Below are 24638 nucleotides of genomic sequence, written 5' to 3' on the forward strand. Positions count from 1 at the left end.
TGTTGGATTATTGGATTCATTTCCTTGGTAGCCTGTCGGCTAAGTTCGATATGCTCCATTTGCGACTGATATTATTTATTAAACTTGAATTGCCGTCTGTTGGAGTCCAGATCATGGAGTAAGTAGTCTATTGGAGACTGATACGTTCATCGGATCAAGTGAAAATTGTGCGCCTGTTTGGGCTATTTTTTTAGAAAAAAAAAATTACCAAAGTCATCCAGAGCTCTCAGCCAGTCTCACATAACCGAGTTCTAAAACGGAACCGGTGACATCAGAAACCATTTCAATATTGCAGTACTTGTGCTCCATTTATAGCTTTGCTACCTGCAGGCGAGGACCTCTGACCGACCGAAGTTAGCAGGGTTATGCCACCACTTCATCGCTGCTCCGCCGTTGGCGTCAGCCATGACTCCATTACATTGCAAAATGCCAGCGTAGCCTGGCCCACCCCCAGTGTAATCTCATCGTTCCGGATGCATTAGCTGAGTGGGTGAGTGAGTGAGTGTAGCTAGTAAGCTACCTGCTGGCTGAGTGGGTAGCTCCTGGTGGTTACCTTCCTGTTTGGCTGGGTGGGTAGCTACCTGTTGACTGAGCTACAGCCTATAGGTAAGTCACTCAGTCACTCAGCTACTCAGCCAACAGCTACCTGTTGGCTGAGTGGATACCTATTGGCTGAATGGGCACTGGAAAGCTTCTATCTGCCTTTTGGCTCATGGCCTTTGGACAATTACCCTTTGACTGAGTAATTATCTACCTGTTGACTGAGTGGGTAGCTGCTAGCTGGCTGAGTAATAATCTACCTGTTGACTGAGCCACTAGCCTCCCACCCGACTGGCGGCAGCTCGGTTATTCCGTTTACGTTGGCTGAGGTGACACGGGTGCTGGCACTGCTCCGACAGTCCCAGACCGAGGCCGGGGCGACTGGCCAGGGCCGTGACTGACTCTGGCGCTGAGGAGAGGCGCTGAGCCCACTTCCTGGAAGTGAGGGGGATGTTAGCTTTGCACCGTGTGTGAAATGAGTCAGAATTAGGTGAATGATGACGCTCTGCGTTCCCATTTATCCGACATTTCGGAGAAGGCCTTCGTTCTGACAGCTGTCCATTAGGCCTTGAGAAGTGCGAGGTCTGTACTCAGCAGAGACCAAAGTGGTTGGGGATTTGGATCACTGGCATTGAGCATTGAGCATTGCGGACGCGGCTGCGTATTTGTCACCATAGAGTCATATGTCAGCACAGGGTCGTCCCGTTGGATCCCATTTCCATCCATTTTATTTATCGACAATTGACATGTTATAGCCAAACCGTCGAGGAGTGTCAATTTACTTCAATCATCGCAATTTGCAATCCGATTCTGCAATAAAGCAGTGTCGACCAAAGAGCTGCGGCATTGGGGAGCGGCGTGGACGCGGTATAAACATTTAACTGGTGAAGCTGCATCTTTTCCGTGAGTTATTTCTGTGGAGTCGATCCACAGACCCGGAACTGATTCACAATTCACCTTGCACAGGATCCGTTCCATTTGTGGCGAGTGCCGACCGACGACGTCGCAGTGTGGAGCCTCCATCGCCTCCGACGCGACGGCACGGTAACCTGAGAGCGGGCGACGGGTGCCAACTCCGCACCCACCGGTGCCTCGCCGCTGACCTGTCCTCGCCGGAGGGCCGCCAGAGGCCACAGGGCGGCAGCACACCAAGGTCAACGGACCATGGCAGAGAGAAGAGCCAGCTTTTAGTGCATGGTGCTGTCAGCCAACCAGCCGGCCAGCCAGACGTCAGTCCAGTCCAGTCAGGGTGCCTATATCGGCCCCAGATCGGACTGTGGAGCCAGAATTCAGTCCAGGGCTTCTGTCTCCTCAATTCTCAGTCCAGTTCGATTGGCACCACACTGGACCGAAGAGCTAGGCGTTCAGCGGCGATCAGGCAGCGGTGATGTGTGGGGCGTCATACAGACAGCCTTCACTCCAATTCGATCGTCACTGGCCCCCAGCAGGACTGAAGCCGTCACCTCTCGGTGTGTCATCTCAGTCTTTGTTGATAGCACTCATCTTTTATTGGTCACTGCGGTCAGCCTTGTTCAGTCGATGCCCGGTTCTTGGTTTGTTTATGATAAAGGCAAGGTTTATCGGTACTAAGTGGTTACTGGGACATTGGGCTCGAATTATTGTGTTGAAGTAATGTTTACATAACATGAAACCGAGCAAACCAAATATTTTTGTTTTGGCTATGTGTCATCGGGTGTCATATTTATCATCTCGTTTACTCAACAAAGAATACTGCACTGGAAACTGCTTCAAACAGTTTTCCATCCAGCCATCCCATTAAACATTGCATTGTCAGGATGCTTATTACGTAGGCCGTAGGCGTCCACTCCAAATACCCCGTGTTGAGTGTGTTGTTTACACTGAAAACCGTACCTACTAATGAATCCAAACTTTCGGTTGGCTACCAAACAGGTGACTCATGTCTTCTCTAACACACCAACAGATAACTCACCTAGCTCTTAACCCACCAAACGTATGACTCACATAACCTTTAACTTATCTAACAGGTGACTCACCCAGCCCGCCCTCTGAGGAGGAATTCGGCTGGGGGAGACGTGTCGCGCCGCACCTGTCATTTCCGGTCTGCCTCTCTCGCCTTCCCCCTCACGTTTACAGCGCTCCCGCCAGCACCCACTTCCTGTCAGTGTTGGGGACCGACCACCTGTGTCTGTGATCTTGGACAGTGACGGCTTTTGATCGGCCGTCCCGAACTGCTGGAATTATATTTGAAAAGAATTGGGAGCCATATAGCGAAACCTGACGATAGATGAAGAGATTTCTGTTCATGTCTCGTGTCGGCGGGTTGTGATGTGTCTTGAGAAGAACGAGGCCTAGTTTTGAGCTCGTCTGAAGCTTGAAGTCAAACAGATAACAGAAGATTACAGTTAGAGCACCGACAATATATCGGTGTTGCTTAGTTTCTAGATGAACTACTGATAAACAGCTGAAGTATTACCTCACAGGCTTGACATGATATTTATAAACGTCTTGCGTCAGACACGCATAACCAGAGTGGTTGGCCGAGCCCCGTCCTCTACAGGCAAGGCCGGGTAGTTTCACCACGTTCCTCTCCTCAATCCTCAGCCTTGTCTTATCTCGCTGCTGTCCTCATGGCTGTGAACTTCTGCCTACAGAGGGCAGAGATCGGCGCACTGGGGACTTGCGTGACTGATCCTTCCACCGGATGTACTGAACTGATAGCTCAGTCTGAGCTCTGAGCGGCGAAAGCTGTCAGCTGCTGAACTTTGAGCCTCAGTGGTGGCTGACCAAGCTACAGCCTTGAGCAGCAGAGCTCAGTTTGAGCCCGTGCTGCTACAACAGCTGAGTTTGAGCATTGAGCAGGGGCCGCAGCAGCTAAATTTGAGTTCAGAGCAGCAGCCGAGTTTGCTCTCCGCACGGCAGCGTTGGCCCGTCAGCGTCGGCCCGTGCTCTCCTCTCGCCTCTCGCCGGCGTCGCTCGCGCTGGCACGCCCACCGCATTCCGGAGCCCGCCGCCGCCCGGCCGCTACGTCACCGATGACGTCACAGGCCGTCACGGCCGCCGCCGGTGCCGGCGCGCCGGCCGGGCGTCAGTAGACATCGGCTCATCGCGAGGCACGATACGGGGTGTCCGTGCAGAGCGTCTGACACGAGGATACCGGTGAAGGAGTGTGCTGCTTCAGAGCGAGCTGTTACCCAGTGAATCAGACGGGAGCTGTCCAATCTACAGGTAGGTCGGGGTGCTGGGCCTGAGGTGCCCGCTAGGGGGCGGGGCGGGTCGAGGGTCCTCGCTCACGTCTGCAGGCTCTTGCTGCCTACACTCTCCACTACTTACCGGTGCTTGGGCTGAGTAGACCTCGGGGACGAGTTCAGATGCGATTTCCAGGTGCCTACAGAATAAGCCGAAATAAAGTTCGTAAGCCGAAAGAAATGAGCTCTTGGCCTGTAAGACTGAAAATGGAAACGCCCCCTTTCTCCTGCGAGATGCTCGGGTCTTCAACTGAGGTATTCGTCGTTGGAATTTGGGCAGATGTCGAATTTCAGGCTGGTAAAGGAAGGAGCGGCTTCTTAAACTGCTGACTTTTGAAACAGGCAGAGGCAAACCGATTGGATGGACTACCATTGCCATGGCTCAAAGAATGTGGTAGTCTGGCATTTATTTAAAACCCTTGGCTGTGCATAGCCACATCAACGTGATTTTTTCGCCTCAGCTTTTTAGGTTCGTCGCTGTGACCCATGCCCATGCCCGTGCCTATGGTTTTCGAGTCCTGTTATTCTTCCAGGTGGTAAATCTCGGCGCACCTTTCACCCCGAGATGGGCGGATTTCAGTCTCGATGGCTGGTGCTGCGGGCGCCCCACCCCCTCCCGTTCTCAAGGCCACCCGGCGACCGGACCGCGCGCGTCCTCCCAGCCGCGACAGGCGCTCGTTATACTGACACAAACCATTGTCTGACCCGGGGCCGTTCAGCGAGTGTTGGTTTAGTCTGAGTTGGACTCTGCTCACCGCACTTGAGCTTGTCTTATCGACGCCACCACGTGGAGTTCTTGTGAGCGGTTCTGTTTGTTTCACTGGTTGTTTTGTCTCCTCTCAGATTGCAGTGCGCTCTTATCCCGACTTTTGACATTTGAGAAAGACGGGACTTGACTTTGACTGAATGCGTCTGTTGTGACGTGCTTGAGACAAGAGGCTGAAGGCTGGCGAGGTCTGGTGTCATTCTGATGCTGTGGCGCCCATATTCATGTGACTTCTCATCGTGCCTTTTACATTCTAGAGGTGACCGATAGCCGAGAAGGGCTCAGCTGAAAATGAAGCGCCTTCTCTCCTCTACATGATGAGTGAATTGATCCTCATAGGGTCTCATATTTTCCATTCGATGCCAACCCGCAGGGTGTTTTCACCGCACAAACAGCACATAATCTGTGCTTCTGACCGAGCCAGCAGAGCGGTGCACCACGGCCGTATCCCGTATGTGAAGTTATTCCATCGAGCAGAGGGAGAGGGAGCCTGCTGCACGTCCGATGCACTGTGCAGGGCCGACGGTGCACGCTGCAGATCCGGTGACGCTATTTCCGTCCCTCTGAGCTCCGGGGGGGGAGGGGGAGCAGCACGTGCCGCCCCACACCTGTTGTGCTCGGTAGGTACACATAATCCCCTCCCGGCACACGCATATGCGTCCATTCACCCGCATATGCTGGTATATACGCGCAGGTGCGTGAGCGTTGGCCTATTGGCGGATCTGCTGTTGTGACTGATCGAGCTAAGCCGTGGTTCAGTTGCTGTGGTGACGGCGAACCAGCCGTAGGGGAAGTTGGGGGAACGCCGAATACTTTTTTTCTGACGCCCGTAGCACGCAAGGTAGACAACATAAGCTATTCTTGTTAGCGTCATTCGAGAGGCCAGTCTTTTGCCTTTCAAGCATACCAGGCGCATTTGATGAATTCGCATACCGTTAAGCGCACAAACTAAAAATATCAAAGAAGTGACTTTTTCGGCGTTGCCCCGGACTGCGGGGAAAGCCGAAAATGGGAGAAATGATCTACGGGGAATGCCGACATTGATGTTTTGCCACTTTATCTCAAACTTTATCCAGAATTTATCAAAGCTAACACGCGTTTTAAGAGCTTGAGGACGCTTGGTGCACACTGGAAGTTATAATTGTGTGATATAATAAGAAAATGCCAGGTAAATAATTCCTTATAGGTAACAGGCCGTTGTGTCGGTTGAAAGTGTAATTTGTGTGACTAAAAATTCGCGTTGCTATTCTACAGCAGTAAAGTCCACGTAGCGTGCTTTAACGTGCGTAATTGCACGTTTTCGGCATTACCCCAGCCAGCCATACTTTCATTTGCAGGCCCACAACTTTTCAATGTGCTGTATAAATTTCAAATAGGCAGCACACTTATGCAAAGACATGCTGAAGATTACTTGACCGAATTGGCCAGACAAATGGTAGCCAGGGGCGCGGGAACTACTTTCCGACTGGGGGGGCACACCATAATAGAGATTAACCTAGGGTACCCCCAAATCTAGGTTTCTCACCGGTTTTAGGCCACTTATTTTTCACCCCTCGGATTTTTCAACAAAAAAAGAAAACATTTGCAAAAAAAGTGTGGTATTCCGTCTCAAAGCTGTGGGGGCACCGCCCCCACGGCCCCAGAGTTGGGGGGGCAAGCTGCCCCCACTGCCCCCCCGGCTCCCGCGCCTATGATGGTAGCATAATGAGTAAGAAATGCAGCTTCAAAGGCGCATGTAGTACAAGGAACGCGTACCTTGAAAACGCTCTTGGTGCCCTCACAGCCGAAGTATTCCGAATGACGACTCGTAACAAACATACGATAATTGTAGTCACTTAAGCTTCCGAGCATCACTGACAGGTGGCATCCGTGTCTTACGGTTTTCGAAATATCTCGAATTTCGGCTTTGCCCCAACTCCGGCATTGCCCCAACTTCCCCTATTATCGGCCATTGTCGAGGACCGGAGACAGCGTTGGTGGCTCCTCCTATCCGTCAGTCAGCCGAGAGATGGTCCTCTGTCACGTCCTCTCGGCGTCTGACCGACCGTCACAGGTGACCGCGCGGTCCTCCTCCCGCCGTCTCACTCCTCCGCTCTCTCCTCTCCTCGCTCTGCCCGGCGGCGGACGCGTGCCGAGCCATCCGTGCCGCCCTCGTTCTCAGTCCATCCGCTCCTGTGACGTCACTAGTCCGGCAGTGGGTCGGTGGTCGTCCCACCGAACCGGCCCAAACCGGCCCACCGCAGACGCACAACACCGCTCGCCTCTGCAGTTCGCCAACTAACCACTCCCGATCATTGAATCAGAGTCATAAAACTACCGACAGCGCTGGAGCTGAATTTTATCTCACCAAGTTGCTCCATCTCAATCTGGGTTTTGCGGCGGCGGCCCACCTGTGGCGTTGTCGGGCTGTCCGGTTGAGCTGTCCAAGCTGTCCGGTACGCCAGCCGGCCGGCGCGGCCGGACAGCAGTGACGTGGCCCGCTCGCGCCCGGCCGGCCCTCGCGACCAGTCGGGACGCCGCCGCGGTGTGGCGTCGGAGCCATATTTGGTGGACGGGCCGGTGAGCGGGCTCTCTCTCCGAGCTAGGCGGCTTGAGCCGGGCGGAGCGGCTCACAGGGTTCAGGCGCCGGGGCATGCGGGGGACGCGTGACTGGCCGGCTGACCGGCTGACTGATGGACTGACTGGGCGACTGTGAGTGACAGACTGACTCTCTGACGTATTGACTGACGGACGGAACTCTCCAACTGACCGGCTGGCTGACCAAAGAGCGCCAGCCTGCTCCCGATTCGTGACCTACAGTGCACCGATTCCCCTCCCCCGGCCCCGGTCCGCTAATTTGCTCACACTAGCCACACCGCCCCAGTACCGGGAATAGTGCGAATCATCCACTGCACTTTGCAGCCGTGCCTGCAGACCGGCCGCCCAGCTGTTCAAACAGACCGGAGCTGATCGTCTGGATTCCAGTCTTGTAGGAACGTGGGCGAAATGGGTCAGTCACGCCTACGCTCGCTATGATAAAACTTTATTTGGTTTTATCAACATTTTCATTTTTTATTTTTTGACTCTCTTGGAACTCCGTAGTTGTATGCAAATATTCCTGACAGATGTGCGCTCTCTCGACTTCTGACGGCCTTGGGCTGTCCGAGGGTTTTATTCTCTAAACCTGTGCTTGTCAGAATTCATGGAGAACAGCCGTGATACCGGAGCTGTGGTACCTATGTATCCTCAGACCTCCACACCTGACCGGCCGTCCGAGCCAGTTTCTCCGGGCTCCTTCAGGGGCCTGTGACGTCACAGCTCGTCATGGTGACGTCAGGTGGGGCCTGTCGCCGGGCGGCTGGACGGCAGGCACGCCCCTGTTGCTGGGTCGCTGCTGCTGAGGCCGTGGTCGCTGAGGTCGGGTGCTGGGGAGGCTCGCGCGGAGCTGCGCCCGACCGGAAGGTGTCGTTAGGGTGCGGTGTATGTTCCCCACTGCGGTGTAGTGTCTCTGACTCAGCTGTAATATTGTGCCGTCATCCGCCTGAGACTCGCGTCACGGTTCCGGTGGGCGGTTCGGGGGCGGGTCCTGCCTCAGAAACCTGGCTTACAAATTACAGGCTGCCGCTGCCCACCGGCAGACTCAGGCCTTAGGCATGAAATCTTGTCGCATGCACTTACCGCGGTCTACGCAACGTTTATTGCACCGTGCCCAAAAGCACACAGGAGTTATCTGAGCTTACTCTACCTGCCAACCGCCAGCTTCACAGCATCTCACTGCGGCACGGCCTTATCACAGGTTCCTTGCTTGCCTTACATCCACCCACTGCCAGATAACTCAGAGACAGCTCACAATCTAAGACACTGAGCTATCGGGTGCAACTGGCACGAGGTGTCATTCAGAGATATGCTCGTCACGAGTTGTAGTCGTTTCAGTTTGTTTACCATGAACGCGAGTGACCGAGTTTCGGAGTCGGCTCGCACTGCTGTCTGCAGTACGAGCGCGAGCCGACTCCGAACTCCTGTCTGCAGCATGCCCCTTTCACCTGAAGAGGCATTGTATTTCTAACTCACATTCATTCCGTCCAATGCGTGTCTCATGTAGTCCTTCCTGTGTCTTCTGTGAGACCATGTCCCATGCATGTCCCCTTTGTCCCGTGTATATCCCATATCCGTCCCTCACCCGCATCCCGTCTCGTTCTCGTCTGTCCCATACATGGGTGGAGCTTTCCCAGGGAAGTTGGTGGGGCAAAAAGTCGTCAAACCCACAATGTCCGAGTTGAATAAAATGCCACACTGAATCAATTCCCATCATTACAGATATGATATTGTGCATTAAACAGATATTCCAAAGCTCTTTAATGCGAAAAAGATTATTTTGGAAAGCAACAAAGCCTTAGAAATCAGCTAAAGTTGGTGAGGCAAAACGCTTATTGGTGGGGGAAAATGGCAAGTTGGTGGGGCAGCCGCCCCACCAACTGTATAGGAAGCTCCGCCCCAGGCTCCCATATAAAACCTGCACTCGTATATATCCCGCACCGTTCCGTGCTTCTATCCTCAGGATACTGAAATCCTTCTCCCCAACACCGCAACCCCCTCCGGGCTGGACAGGCAACTTTATCTCATGCGGGCTGCTCCCTTGGAGCGGCATCGCTGCTCCCGAGGGAGCTGCACCCCGTAGCCGGGTGCAGAGAGTGCTTGGGGGGCTGGTCGGCCTGTCCATTTGGACGGGCTCAGCCCCGGCGACTCTCTAGGGTGCCTGCCCAGACCAATGTCTCCCCCTAATTCCTATCATCCCTCCGGCTCTGCAATGGTCTTGTCGACCGAAAGGGCCTAACCCAACAAAACAAACAAACAAATATATCCCGCTGTGTGTACTCTGCGCACAGCCGCCCGCCCGTCTGGGCATGTGTTTGGCCGCCGGCTAGTGAAGGTTTACTTTCCAGCGGCCTATCTGGACTGGCTCTCTACGCCAGTGAGTGGCGCGGCGGTGGGACGGGCGGCTAATCTAGGCCGGCTGGGGTGGGGGCCGTGGGCGGGACTGGAGGACGGGACACCTGGGCTCGGGTCATGGATGAAGGACTGGGGAGGAACGGACTGTGCAGAGCCTAACTGCACAGGAACTTATCTACATACTAGTCCTGGCTGGATCGAGGATGAATGGACTGAACACTCAGGAACGCTGAACTATGTATGGCTGAGGCTGATCATGTGCTGGTTTCAGGCACACACCTGAACTGACCTGGCTAGAGTGGGCTGATTTGAATCGGCTGGCCGTTAATTTAGATCGATAAAACGGGTCATGATCTGAAACGGACTGGTCTGAGGCTGAATGAACGGGGGCGTTTACGTAGACCGAAGTGGGCCATAAGCTGGGTAGGACTGAACATGGATATGGAGCACCAGACGCCCAAAGTACGGTCGGCGAAGGTCAGCTGTAGGCCGGTGAAGGCTGCGCCTGAACGGGCGCCGTGCCGCTGTGATGTGATCCAGACTCGCTCCTTCCTGCGCCCCACCCAGTGGACTGAACTCCCCCGCCCTTCCTAGCCGCTGGGGAGGGGAGGGGGAGAGTGGGTGGAGGGGGGAGTCTGTAGCAAATTAGTTTGGTGGAGTGATTCGTGCGTGGTGGGCGCGGCTCACAGACGGTCACTAGTTGTCTCACTACTCACGAGCGTTCCGAGAAACTGTGCGCCCGCTCCGTTTCTAGGAACAGCTCTCCACAACTGCAGTGTCCGCCGTCGGACCCTGTGACCCTGAGGTGGCGTGGTCACACCCTGCGACCCCTCAACCGGCGCGGACTCGCCACCCAATAACGGGCGTGATCACCGACCATACCAGCCACTCCGGCGCAGTTCCCGACTCACTTTCCAGCGCCGAAAACACCGCGAACCTTCTTCTACGCAGTAGAGTCGCCGGTGCACGCACGCAGCCGGGCCAGCCGGCGAGCGGTGAGCCGGCACCATGCCGGCGTGCGGCAGGAGGTAGTACTCAGCGCGACCTTGGACCGATGTAGGTCTCCGATATCCCGGCCCGTCCGCCTCTCGAGGTCAGCAGAGTGGTCGAGCGCTGAAGAGCCGCGGTGAGCTCGACGTGGTCGGGCAGGACTGCGTTATCTTAGCGGGGGTTTGTAGAGGAGGGTGGACCAGCTGGCTGGTCTCGACTTTGTGTTTTGTGAGCGCAGAAAGTCAATGACTAATTTTCTGCCATCAGAATGACTGAGCACCCTAGACTAACACCAAACGCATGCAAAATGCTAGCACACGGCTCATATGGTCGTGCTAACTGCCAACGTTAACATGTCGCTTCTAATTAATAACATATGCGCATGTGTGCGCATATACAGCGGCACAGAATTAAACCGGGATTGTCCCTGGCGTCGCCTGGTCTCGCCTCCGTCGTATACGTGAGCGAGGCCGCCTAGCAGCCATCGCTGCGCAGTGGGTTCTCTCATTCAGCAGCTCTGTGCTGTCTCACTGGCTCCTCAGGGTCACAGACAGGTGCCGGGTGCCGGTGCCCCTGACCCTGGGAGATCAGAGGCCTACCCCGGCTGGTAGAGCCAAGGCAGAGCAGTGGCGTTCATACTCGCTCGACCTCAGCCGAGTCTCCGTAGTCTGTCAGGAACACAGGCCAGTTGGGGGCCACGAATAGATCGCTCTACTGAATTTGGCACCTTGATACGGATATCAGATAGAGCTCTCTGCCCCGAGTACTCAGTGAACTCGCTTCAAGTCCGGAAGCACGACCGTTATCTAATTGTTATCGTACTGAACGATGCTGAGACGTATGTAAGTTCGACATGCGGTGAAGGCCGGCGTCCAGATTACGTCTTCGCGCTGCATATATGTCACATCCAGTGCCAAATTACAAATCCAAATATTTATCTGTCAGCACCCCTAACCTTTTGCCTCTGTAACCCTCGCTGGGTGGTCACAACTCACCAGTTATGTAAGTCTGTTCTTGCCTCGCGTCGTTTAACCCGCGCACCGACGGGGGTCTGCGCCAACTTAGTACCGACGGGGGGGGGGCGGATGACCGCCCCCCCCTGAGATCTCGAGAACGAAGCAAGATAGCGACAAGCGGTAAACGGCATCGGATACGCACGGACAAGGTCTACAATTTTTACTAAGGTCATTTTCAGGTCAGGTCAAAGATGACGTCACAGGGGTCGAAAAAGTCAAAATGGCGGCGCTAGATATGGAGAGGGTTTTTCTCGAATAACTTTCGAAGTAGTCAAGATAGGAACAAACTAAGGGCATCATCGTGATCCTCTCGTCAATCCGCATCGAATGATATATATGTTGACCTCGAAAGGTCAAGGTCAAAGGTTGACCTCAGGTCACGTGACCTCGAGGTCATCATGTATATCATTCGATGCGTCTTGACGAGCTGAACACAATGAGACCATCCGCGCGGCTGTATCTTGTTCCTGTAAGGAGTTATTGGCAAAAAACCTTTGGTGACCTTTGATGACGTCACATGACCTTGCAGCTGCCCAACAGCAAAACAGACCTCAAGGTAGTGAAGGTTGATCGTATGTGAAGTCATGTATGGTATATGGAGCCATTCCGACCCGTTTTAGTGGTAAAAACAGGGAGTTGATTTTTCCCCCATTGACTTATAATGGGGAGGTCGCGAAATTGACCTGACCTTAGGTCACCGACATCAAAATTCCGAGATATACAAATTGTAGCTACTAATGACCTTATAACATCCTGCGACTTTCAAAGGCCTCCGACATCTACTGTAGCTCTGGCACGGTGACAAAGTTGCAAAAAAGTGACTTGAGGTTGGGTCATTCAAAGTGACCTGGTGACCTGACCTTAAAAGTTAGGAGGTTCAAACTTGCACACCATGTGTAAAATTGATGAGAGAATAGTCATACCAAATTTCGCGGCGCTACGCGCCGCGGTTTTCCCGCTATCCGCGAAAAACCTCAGGGGGGGGCGGATATCCGCCCCCCCCCCCGTCGGTGCGCGGGTTAACATTCTGAACCACCATACCCCATGTAAAGGACGTCTTCCTGACTCACGCCGGCCCGTGTTAGCGGTCCTGGCGGCCGCTTGACTCCCTATATGGACGCTCGAAGGCTGGGCCAGGTGACCCTCGCATCTTCTGCGTCGGGCCATACGGCGGCGTCCTGGTCGACCGGCTTCGCCTGGATCGGGCCGAATGATTGATTTCCAATCATAATACTGCCCACCCGTGGTGAGTTCAAATGTCAGCGGCGTCGAAGAATATTGTATATTTCCACAACTGAGGTTACATAAGCGGCTATTTCTGAAATAGCTTGCCCACTGCGTCGCTATAAATGAAAGACGTGTATTTCTGCTAAATGCATACATTGCAACACCAATAGTCGAGAAATAATATTGGCCGTGTCGAACGGTCCGTCCACTGAATATATCCCGAGTCGGTCAGTGCAAATTTTTCCCCGATCGTTTTCCGGTTATCAATTTCCAGGCCAAAGCAAAATGAAAAGACATCCCAAGCGTGTGAATAATTTTTCCCGAGCAGAGGCGAATAAATTTCGTATCTGATTGGCGTGTTGTCTCTATCCGGCGAAACGATAGCTATGCAAGCCTTTGGTTAGATTGGCAGACTGCGGTAACTCAGCGTTGTAGACAGCTGGTTTAACCCTCGCCGGACCTATTGGTTTTCTACATACGCGCCGGCCGAGGGGGGGGGGGGGCGGGTACGACCCCCCCTCGCCGTTTCGCCTCTGGTGGAGCTAGCGCGTCGCGGAAAAAACGAGCGTGTGCGCCGTTACGAGACGCAGAGATTGGTACCCGATTTTAAGGTCCTAGGTCAACCGGTGACCTCTGAGGTCAGGTCAAGTGCCCCAAGGTACGGTTCAGTTTTTGGTGAATAACTTCGCAAAAAACGGCCGCAGAGCGCCGATTTTGGCAGCATCGTGTTCGTCTCGCTCAGGCGCGTCGAATGATATACTTTTTGTCCGGGTCAGGTCAACTTGGGGTGTTGACCTCAGGTCAAGGACAGGTCAGCACCCCCAGGTCACGAAGTTGGTCGAAAGAGGTCATGTCGCATATCATTCGATTCGGCAGGTCTTCCTGAGTCCATTGGTGGCTTTCCCGACTCGCTAGCTCAATTTGATCAAGAGTTATTGACGAAAAACTAATATGACCTTGATGACGTCATAAATGACGTCACGCAAGGTCAACATTGCAAAAGTGACGCATCTAACCTTGCAAGGAGTGCATAAAATCACGATTCTGTGTGCTTGAGATAGTTGGAGATCGTTCCCGGCGCCAGAATAGCAGTTTTCATTTTTCCCCATTGACTTATAATGGTGAGGTCACGAAAATGACCTGACCTCATATGACCTTTAGGAAAAATCCGAGATATTCAAGTTGTGGGACTCATAATGGATACTAGATCCTGCAAGTTTCATTTCCCTGTGACATCTCCTCTGGCAGTGAGGGCGTTGCGAAGTTGCGACATCTGAAGACCGTGCAGAGGTTCACTTATGACGTCATAGGTCAGTGACCTGACCTGACCTAAAAATGCGGTTGGTGTCAAAAGATGCGGCTTGGACCAAAGGTCAGGTATGCCAAGTTTCAGCTCTCTATCGCCAGCGTGTTCGGAGCTATCGCGAAAAAACCCTATGGGGGGGGGACGGCACCCGCCCCCCCCCCCCCTCGGCCGGCGAGGGTTAAGTGGTCAGGTGGTTTAAATGGTCAGGTGACAGGTCTGTCAGGCCGCACATGCTGTAGGTCAGGTCTGTCTGGCCATCTCGGTCAGGTCAGGCTAGGTCGGTCCGATCAGGCCCCATCTCTGGTCAAATCTCACAGATCTCCAGCCGGGCCGTGTGTCTGCAGATTATACGCGCACTGCACCGGTCGAGCCGAGCCACCGATTGCCACATCCCCTCTGCACGTGTGCAGAGCGGTGTTGTGTTTGGCCAGTGCGGCACTGCGGACCGGCAGAATGGGAACAGGTCTGACCGAGTGACAGGCGTCTGGTCACTGACCCAGCCGCGCCGGCCGCGGTTTCGCCCGGGTGTGAGGTCTGTCTCTGTATATGAAGACCCGCTGTCGCCAGCCGGCCGGCCGGCCGCTCGGCGCACTTTCGCCGCGACTTGCCCCGCCCCCTCCCGCCTCGGCGTCAACAACAGTGTGTGGAAAAAGTGTCTGGGTCGGCGTCTGACGGCTGCCTCCCCAGGCGACGACAGCCGGTCGCAAGCCGCTTCCCAGAAACGGGCTCTTACAAACAGGCGCTGAATTGCGCTCAGTCGCTGCCGCGACTTTCTATTTGTCGCGCGCTAACGGGAGGGTCAGTGATCGGAAATGTGTGACACTTATTTCAACACCACGGTAGGTATCTAGATATACGAATAAGGTGCATTTAAAATATTTCTATCCGTTGTATGGACTATGGATTGCACGCATTCCCTCTGTCTAACTACCTGCAAGGGTGAATATAAACGTAAACGTTAGATTTTTTTTTGCACCGCTTAGGTGACATTTACTTTGAAAGTTATCACCGTCCGGTTAGGTGATCTTGCCTTCCGACAGTGCCGAAGTGTCAAGGTCTGCATTGACAGACGTTTCTGGTTCAGCTGACTGTTCTGTGCGCTGTTCAGCGGCTCTGACCTGGGCGGTAGCAGCGGGCCACCTCTGACCTGACCGCACCCGGTCCACGCTGGTGGCGTGGTCGCACTCGGTCGCTCGTGCCGGCCTAATTAATAATGTATGTGACCTTGTCCAACCGGGGAGCGGCTTGGCGGTCGGGTGCCGGCAGCGAGACAATGCCGCCCCACCCATCGACCTGTCCCGGCGCATATTCTGCCTGTTCTACACCTTCAGTAGCCACTATCCCTTGCCGACCTTCTTTTGTCTTCTTCATTGCTCCCTCTTCAATTAACGAGTCTGATATATTCCGAAACCCATGTGTCCCTCTTTTACATTTAACCATGCTTCTTATACGCCCTCATTCTTCAATGTCTTCGAATTCTACATACCCTTCCACTTACGTCTCCTGGATCTTTTTTATGCAGCATACATACATGGTGCGGAAGCACTTAGCTGTCTAGCTTACTTTTCGCGGAAATCACGAGTATCTCGCTTCGCTACCCCAGTTGACCCTGAAATGAGAACTGGATAACGGTATTACTGTCAAGGACTATGGTGATGCGTTGATGATGATGGAAATGATTATGAAGCTACTGTTACTGTTGCATGCTTAGGCGTAGTGTTGGTTTATATAGGCACTTGTGCTGCTTGGGACGGAAGACATGAGGCTAAATAAAACGAGACAAACCAGGAAGGATTTACGGAACCCAGTTAATGAAGGACATAGACAAGGACATAGACTACTGATTTAGAATAGTCTATGGCAAGGAAATCATAGGAGAGAATGAGGGAGGGGAAGGCACTTCTAGCGCTCTCTTCCTGGTCTTTCAAGTTCCCCTTCATTATGGCTACCTAATTCGTGCCACTTTCCCTACCCTGCTCATCCATCCGTCCCGTCTATCCTTTCGTCCGCTCATCCGCTCGCTCCCCTCCCGCCCGCGGCGGTGCGCCAGCAGTCACGGTTGACTGCTAACATTTCACAGCCTCCAGTGCAGCACTCCGACAGCACAGAGTACAGGAATGTGGAACACTGAGCGCTGGAATGTAGTTCCCCTCCCTTGAGCTCCCCACAGTCCTCCCGGTCCTGCGAACAGTTGACGGAAAATGGTGCAGAATGACAGGGTCGCGGGAATGAGTCATGGTCACGGAGGCAGGTGTTAGTTACCACCAAATTAGTCATGGTAACCGCCAACCAGTGCTGGTTACTGCCTATGACTTGTTGCGTGCGAGGGAGCTCGCTAAATTCAGTGCGATGCAGGTAGCACGTTGAACGAGTTTTCTTTCCTGGTTTGTGATTGTCACCCTCAATCGATTACACGGTCATGCTGGGCTGGTTTCGCGTGTCAATGACCTACTGGCTTTGGAACGGGTCATTGAGTATTCACTGTTATAGGATGTCGAGAGAATCGTTTTCACTGTTCAATTAGCTGGAAGTGGAACATCCCTTGGGTTGAATCGTATCACTTTTCACAAGTTTTTACCTGTAACATGCCAGCTGTGTCCGTCTTTGCTCTCGATGTGTTCCCTTTCTGACCGACCCCTGCCCCGTCTGTGTGTTTCAGGCTGCCGACGCCGGCGGCGGCGCGGAATGCCCTCTAGTGCGGGCGAAGTGTCCCTGTCGCGACTCAGCGCCTACTCACCAGCCACCATGCCGGTCACATCGCGGTTCTCCTACTCTTCAACGTCGTCCTACTCGCCGCGGTCGTACGTGCACCGCGCCACGAGTCTGGAGCGCGGCTCGTACTCGCCGCTCTCCTCCAAACACTCGTCTGTGTACTCATCCTACAGCAGCTCTTCGTCGAGCTCTGCCCCAAGCCGACCGCCGCTGCCGTCTGCGTCCATCGACTACCGCCGGCGCTATGACATCGGCTCGAGAACGACCTCCTCCTCTCGGCGGGAGACGGCTCCGTTTGATATGGACTCCCTGGGAAAACTCACAGAGGCCAGGAAGTATCTCATGGAGCGCCGCGCCGCAGAGGCCCAGCCGAGCAGTCCATCTCGACCGCGCTACTCTCGCACTGAGAGCCGAGAGGTGACCGGCCGCTCCACCCTCGACCTACCCAGCCGGTCAGCTCGCGGCTCGATCGCCGGCTCGACGAGTCACTCTCGACAGGAGAGTGTCGAACGCGTATCGGATCGTATCCTCAACTTTGAGTCTCGCTCCAGCTCTGGGTATGGCTCGAGCAGCGGGGCAGCCAGCCCGGCGTCGACCCGGCGCCGGTCCGAGCGCGTCGTGCCGATCGTCCTGGACAGCGACCGACGTCCGTCCACTGAGGTCACCGAGCGGCGGCCGTCCGTCTCTGAGCTGCGCCGGCAGTTCGACGCCGTGGTAGCCGCCACTTCCTCCGCCGCCGCGGGCTCATCTGCAGCAGTCAGCTCTGACGACGACTCGAGCTCAACGCTCTCCTCCAGCTCCCAGTCCGCTGTTCCGGTGAAGGAGTCGAGAAAGACGACCAGCGCGCCGGCGCCGCCCTCACCACCGCCGTCCCCACCACCGGCACCAGTGGTGACTGCACCAACACCAGCACCAACCCCGGCACCAGCGACACGGGTGGTCGGGGGACGGACCGCCGAGCCGGAGCGACCTGCCTCACCAGTCGCCCATAAACTCACCAATGGACTCACCAATGGGCTCACCAACGGACTCACCAACGGACTCACCAATGGCCATCATAAGGAGCGGCCGAGTGGGGAGAAGGTGAGTTGGAACGCTGACTTGGGTCAGCAGGGCTCTGTAATTGCCGTTTAGCTCAAACGAGTGTTAACTGGTAGCTTAATACCTGTCCAAGGGTACTGTGTGTTTGCCGTAATCTTACATCCGAAACAGCGCAATGCGCGTATCATAACAAAATCTTCACAAGTCGATGAACATGGGCGGAACTATACCTATCGCTGATCTGACTGTTTTCATCTCCGAGACTCCAGGGACTGACGGGAAGGGTCTAGAGCGATTTTGTCGCAGAGGGCTTACAATTGGCTGCAATCGGCCTTCCCAGTGACTCGCCGTGACAGACTCAATCGCCGCTGGGCTTGTGGCTACTTGGCCGCGATTCTGGATCATCTGGGAAGCAGCGGTGGTGGTGGGTCGGGCGGTACGTCTTCCCCCACCTGGCGTCCACAAAACCGCACGTGTTGGTCGGCGAGCCGTGAACCAGCCGGTAAACAGACGCGATGACCGACTATTTTGTACACCATGGTGCCGAGTTCTCACAGCCGACCAGGTTCAGGGAATCTGTTAGTAGGTTAGTTCCAGATGCTGAGGCATTGGCAGACATTCAGTATGTTGTTTGGGCTTTTGTACGACGGACAGTCTTGCGCCCTGTCCTTTCCCATCCCGTCCAGCTGAGTGATCCTATCGGTGCAGATCGCTCCCCTCCCGCCGTCATCTCGGCGGAAGTGGTCAGTCATAGCTCGGCGGTATCTGGGGCACCCACCGTGCCGCCGGCACCCGGCCCGGCCCGGCTGCAGCGTCAGCCACGTGCCGTCAGTCTGCAGTGGACGGCACGGAAGGGCAGGGCCGGCGGCGGTCCAGAAACCCGTGCCAGCAGTCCGCGCTGCAGCGAGAGCAGTAGACCGCCCCAACTGCCGGCCAGGCCGCTGGCTCCCGATGGAGGTTCTCCTGAGATGATGAGGGTCAATAGGAATGGCCACTGCCAATAGGAAGCCAATGGCTTCAATGTGGAGTTCTAAAGACAGAGCCTGCCCGTTACGAGCCACTACCAGGGAGATGCTGCCGGAATCTTGGTGGCACCGATTCCGACCACCTTTAGTCTCTGTCGATTCGGTCGCGATTTTCATCTGAGCCCAGCTGCTCGATGCAATAAAGCAGAGCACTATTGGTGCCGCATTTATGGCCTGAAAGCGCTATTGGTCCTACATCGTGCATCGGTACAAAAAACAAACCTACAATACGTTGGGCGAACACATGTAAACGTTTACTGGTTCATTACTGACTCACTAGTTCATGGGCATGCTGCTGCCATGTTCCCCCTCCGGGCATCTAAACAGTAAACCAACAAATCGTTACGGGTACACTCATTATGCTGGATCCGTTACCCAATAGATGCACCAAACTCCATCTCATTCAGAAGTTACGGTGCTCGCTGGGCTATCTGGCTGAGTTTGTGGTCGAGACTGTCATCTGCCTACCACCTCTTCCTCCGACCTCCACATCCACGTAATTATCTGTCTGTGCGTCTGCCTCTGTCCGTTCGTCTGTCTCATTATGTTCCGTTTCGTTCCGCTCCGTGTCCGTTCTCTCACGGCCTCCATACCGGTAGTCCCGAGCCGCCATCTACCACCGTTGACCACCGTTATCTGACGGTTGTGGGTCGTTCGTTCGCAGCCCAAATCCACCGCCGAGGTTCGGTGATCACGCTCAGAGCCGCCGGCCGCATCCGGGGCATAATTGAGTTGATTCGTCATTCGTTTTTCAGTGTCGAGTGAGTTGCCAAGTAGGGATTATTTGCTCGTCATGCTCGAACAAAAAACGCAGAAGTTCCGGATGAATGAGGTGCTGAAAATCAGTCTCGCTCTCCTGCGTTGGAAAGCTGAGACTTGGTCGGTCAGCTCGAGACTCATTGGTTCCAATTCATTGAACCACCTGTCGATATGCAGTGAACGGGTGCAGTCAGGTGTCTAGGACACCGTCTGTTCCCCAGTGTATGTCTGCAGTGGCTGAGTTTGGTCGGGTGGATAGCGGGCCGTCCGATTCCCACCGTCGCCCTGGCGTCCTGCCAGCGCCGCCGGCAGCCGGCGCACGTCCGACGGTATTTATGCCGGCAGCTCAGTGACCCGCTATTCCCGGGGGACACGTGACCTCCCCCCCCCCCTCCGGACAGTCATCAGCTGATGGCACCAGCTGGCTGCGGACGGGGCTGCACGGACAACTGTCAGCCGTCAGTCGAGGACAGTCGCCCCCCCCCCCCCTCCCCTACCGCTCCTCCATCAGCACTACAGTGCATTCATGAATACAGCACCCAGCGAGCACAGGCTCGGCCAAACCGGCACAGCAGTCGCCTGACTACCGACCACGTGACTTGCCACCCGGGCAGGTAGCCAAACATGGCTATGATCGCCGGACGCGCGCGGCAGTTTTTGCCCACCTTCTGTCGCCGCGCAGCCACTGTGGTCGGTCGGTTTTTCGGCAATAACTCATAGAAGCGGTTCGGTACGGTTGCCTTTTTGTGGCTGTGTTTCGACGCGCCCGCTGGTCGATGCCAAGCGGTCGGCTTGGGCTGCATGGCTCGTTGGTTAGACGAGGAATTTAGGGCTGGTTCTTGACGGAAAACAAATTATCGCGATGGTGGAATTCGACCGGAAGGTCCCATTTGTTGTGCCGCCAAATCGTGGTCTTATTTTTCTGTTGGTCAAATTTTCATCTTCGATAGACGGAAACGTTTGGTAAAACCAATCGGTTTCAACCAAGTATGGTTGAAACCGCTCGTGTCTCCACGTTGGCATCTTATTGGCTTCACTTTTCCAGTTAAATATTGGAATTGCAACGGCTCGTATGTATAAGTGAGCTTTAACCAGTATACTTATGGAGACGAATCCTTATTGTTTGTGACACCATGCTCAACACGGGAACACTCGGTCATGCTCAGACTAGTGCAGACTGCAGATGCCACGAGACTGATTGGCTCAGGTTTATCGTTCAGCGACATACTCATACACTTCGATAAAGGCTTAGAGAGTACGAGATAGGTGCCGTGGTCGATTGTGGGTAACAGGGTTAAGTTTAAAGTGGTATCGTAGGCTCACTACAAACATCACTGTCCCAACGAGTAACCGGATTGCTAGTGTTGACATGTTTTAATCCCCATCCCATATCGCTGAGTTGTCATGACCTGACCCTCGGCGTTTCTCCCACAGGAGGTTAGTTCGGTGTCGAGTCGCCAGTCGTCGCTGCTGTCGGAGCCCGCTCTGCGCCGTCAGAGGACAGAGAGCTCCGACTCCAGCTCAGCCAGCACCTCTCCCGCCGCCGAGAGGCCGACGGAGACCGCCCCCGTCCAGTACGGGCCGCAGGACGGCCTGACCGGCCTGAGGAACATCGGAAACACGGTGGGTAACGGCAGTGGATGACAATGGACCACGGCCTTGACACTAGACTCAAGAGAACACCAGACCCAGGCACCATTACCAGGTCATAGCCTTCTAGTTGTTCCTCACCTATCCGTGCTTCTATCCTCAGGATACTGAAATCCTTCTCCTCCAAACCGCAACCCCCCTCCGGGCTGGACAGGCAACTTTATCTCATGCGGGCTGCTCCCTTGGAGCGGCACCGCTGCTCCTGAGGGAGCGCACCCCGTAGCCGGGTGCAGTGAGTGCCTTGGGGCTGAGTGGCCTGTCCTCTGGACGGGCTCAGCCCCGGCGACTCACTAGGGTGCCTGCCCAGACCAATGTCTCCCCCTAATTCCTATCATCCTCCCGGCTCTGCAATGGTCTTGTCGACCGAAAGGGCCTAACCCAACAAAACAAACAAACAAAACAAACTAGTTGTTCCTCGAACCGATGTCAAATCTTGGTCCCCTGACCCTGACCTCGGTCAGACCCTGTTAGTTCATTGGACCCCGATACTAGACTTTGCTCTCATACTCGTGGACACAGGCACCAGATCCTTTTCCTGTCCCTGACCCGGCGCTCAGACCCCGATAGCTAGCTCCTGGACCCCGATGTCAGATCTTCCTTCCTCCATCTCTTGAACTACCGAGCCTAAACTTGAACCAACTCGCGAGTGCCTACCGATGTCCGCTCCCGGCGTTCAGCAGAGAGGAAAGATGCTATACAGCGTGCCCGTCCTCCTGAACACATCTGGCAGCGGCTCTGCACCAGTCGCAGACACAAACTTCCAGCCGTGAACCGCCCCTGTCTGGTCCCACCGGGGTCATAAGTGAGTCACATCTCACGGTTCAGCCCGCTCCAGTTCGTCGTTCTCAGTGACACTTGATGTGAGTGTGGCCTGATTTCCTGCGCGGCAGCAGGCACCTGCGTCATTCCAGACTGGGTGAGTCACCAGACAGAAATACCCACCACCTGGCCCCTGGTACGCCGCTGGAGCCCGCATCCCCGTCGGATTTTCCCAGTGATCATCCTTCCTCCCTCCCCATGGCTGGTCGGAGCTATCGCAGCGCCACCTGTGATAGATCAGACTTCCGCCTTTGAGCGGGCTGTAAACACTGGTGTGTGTTGATGCGTGAGCAACCCGTGCGGTGAGCCAGAGATGCTCCATCGCCAGCCGGTGCGGCGGCAGAGAAAGGTATCAAACTGGGCTGCTGAATGGGCTGCTCATCAAATGCTCATCAGCCTCGCAGCCCATCAATCCGGCTGTGGGTGGGGACGAGGCTGACTGGGGCTGCGCTGAAACCAGTCAGTCGCGAAAAATCAGGAGCCGACCCGGGAGTGGGTCAGCGATGGGCGTGCCTCCATCAGACTACCTGCCGCCCCGGGCTCCCTCCCGATCGTTACACTACGCCGCCGCTAGACACGCGAGCCGCACTGCGCTCCAGTCAGTGTGTCACGTGATGTCTGCCGGCCCCGTCAGTGTGCGTCACGTGACATCCGGCAGTGGTGGCTGACTGGGCTGACATTGGCGTGTCCTTGTGCTGCCGCCCGCCGCCCGCGGTACGCGCGCTGTGTTATGGATGCGCCGCCCCCGCCCGGCGCTGCACCACGCGAAGGTCACGCGCGGCTCGGTCGCACGCAGTTGCCCCTCCCTCTCCCTCTTCCTTCCCCTCTTCCACCCCTCTCTCTCGACCGGTATCGATGGCCATATACTTCACAGGTAGGCACTGCGTATGAAACCGAACCGGTGGCGGCGAGGCCATGGCACACGGCCAGCTCTGGCGGAAGTCTGCCTGTAGCAGGCACTCGGCTGTTTAGATGGGAGCGGAACAGACCCCTACTGTGCGTATATACAGTGTGGAGGCCGCAGGCGGGGTGCCGCATGCCTCACTGAATAGGTGCGAGAGCCGCGCGGTGTGGGACAGAAATAAATGATATCTGTGGTTGCGAGAAACTTGTAAATGCGGAGCGTCAGACAATCTTCGCATCGGACGCCAGTGTTAGCGGCCTGTGTTACGGCCCACGTCTCTTTTCCGCTCCTCTCTGCTGTTACGAGTTACGACCCTTCCTTCCCTTCCTCCCTGCTACCGCTCCTACGCTCGACGGTATTGCCCCCACTGAACAACTACCCACGCACGCACTAACCGCTATTGATGGCCTGTGCGTGCGCCGTGCGAGGTTAAAAACAGCCGTGCCGTGACCGCTTCAAACTGGATTTAAACAGCAGTCAAGGTCGACACTGAACTCCGCTCACATCATCACATCAAATCGACATTGTGGCAATATCAGATCCATTACGTCCTCACGTCAAAGCGATGATATCCTATCCAGTACAATAACATCCCATCTCATACGCTACTATGTTGCTGTTGTGTGTAAATCTATCGTCTAACTTTCCGCTCACTTCTGTCCCGGCAGTGTTTTATGAACTCGGTGCTGCAGTGCCTGAGCAACACCCGCGCTCTGCACGACTACATCCTGCGAGACGGGTTCGCCTCCGAAGTCAACACCACCACCTCCAGCATGAAGGGCGCGCTCATCCAGGGTAGGTGTCTCATAGAGCGGTAGAAGATGTTGGCAGTCCTCGGATGGAGCGATTACGGTGCATCAAAGGGGAATCGCCAGCAAGCTTACTATCTCGGGTTATGCCTTCCGGGGGAAGCCTGATATCAGATGAATGATGAGGCTTCTTAGGGGATCAGCTTTTGGGATGAGGAACTTATTTTATCTGGCAGTCTCGGAGACCATATCAGTAGCTGTCTGCTCTGCGGTGTATTGTCATTAGTCCAATGGGATTGTCGCAACAGGATAGGGTTATCACCGGACATTGCGCTCGGTGAACACTGGAATGTCGTGAATCCTTACATTGTGCTCATCTTAATGCATGCTCGTCAACCAGCTAACCCTCTAACCCTTCTCCCGGCCTGCAGCGTTCGCCGACCTGATGCAGGACCTGTGGAAGAAGTCGGACGAGACGGACAGGGTGGTGACCACGGCGCCGTTCAAGTCGCAGATCCAGCGGTTCGCGCCGCGCTTCATGGGCTACCAGCAGCAGGACGCCCAGGAGTTCTTAAGGTGAGTGCCGGGTCGTCTGGGATGAGTGTCCTACGATCAACAGCAAGACGTCGGGTACATCTTCAATGTCACTGATATAGTCGCAGTCGAATTTCAGCTATGTTTTCAGCCTTAACAGCATCAACGTATGTGTTTATGTCTTTCAGGTACCTTCTAGAGGGGCTGCACGAGGACGTCAACCGTGTCACGTCTCGGCCGAGGCCCATCACGGAGGATATCGACGACAACCTCAGGTACCGTACATACACTGTACAGGCCACCCTTGCTAGCGTCAAGGAATAAAGTTATCTAGCTTACCGTGGAATGTAGTGGTTTGATGGCACCTTTGTGGGCGTTGATCAATTATGTGCGAATGGAGCGTGTGCATCAGTGCATATTCGCCCATGCTCAGGTCCTTTCGGC

General features: G+C 55.0%; 1 protein-coding gene across 2 annotated transcripts in view; it reads left to right on the forward strand.

Moving 5' to 3' along the window:
- Positions 1–24638, forward strand: part of LOC122384989 (ubiquitin carboxyl-terminal hydrolase 2-like) — a 28578-nt gene that overhangs the window by 866 nt on the left and 3074 nt on the right. Inside the window, exons 1-6 of one of the 2 annotated variants that reach the window (XM_043372878.1) lie at positions 3560–3747; positions 16661–17796; positions 20973–21161; positions 23580–23706; positions 24092–24236; positions 24383–24469. In XM_043372878.1, the coding sequence (XP_043228813.1) occupies positions 16687–17796; positions 20973–21161; positions 23580–23706; positions 24092–24236; positions 24383–24469 (1658 nt within the window). In that variant the 5' untranslated portion in view covers positions 3560–3747; positions 16661–16686. Of the gene's footprint in view, positions 1–3559; positions 3748–16660; positions 17797–20972; positions 21162–23579; positions 23707–24091; positions 24237–24382; positions 24470–24638 lie in introns of those variants that run through there. The other variant, XM_043372879.1, reaches the window with a different exon arrangement.

Source organism: Amphibalanus amphitrite, unplaced genomic scaffold (genome assembly GCF_019059575.1).
Source record: "Amphibalanus amphitrite isolate SeventyFive unplaced genomic scaffold, NRLGWU_Aamphi_draft 000205F_arrow, whole genome shotgun sequence".
NCBI classification, from domain to species: Eukaryota; Metazoa; Arthropoda; class Thecostraca; order Balanomorpha; family Balanidae; genus Amphibalanus; species Amphibalanus amphitrite.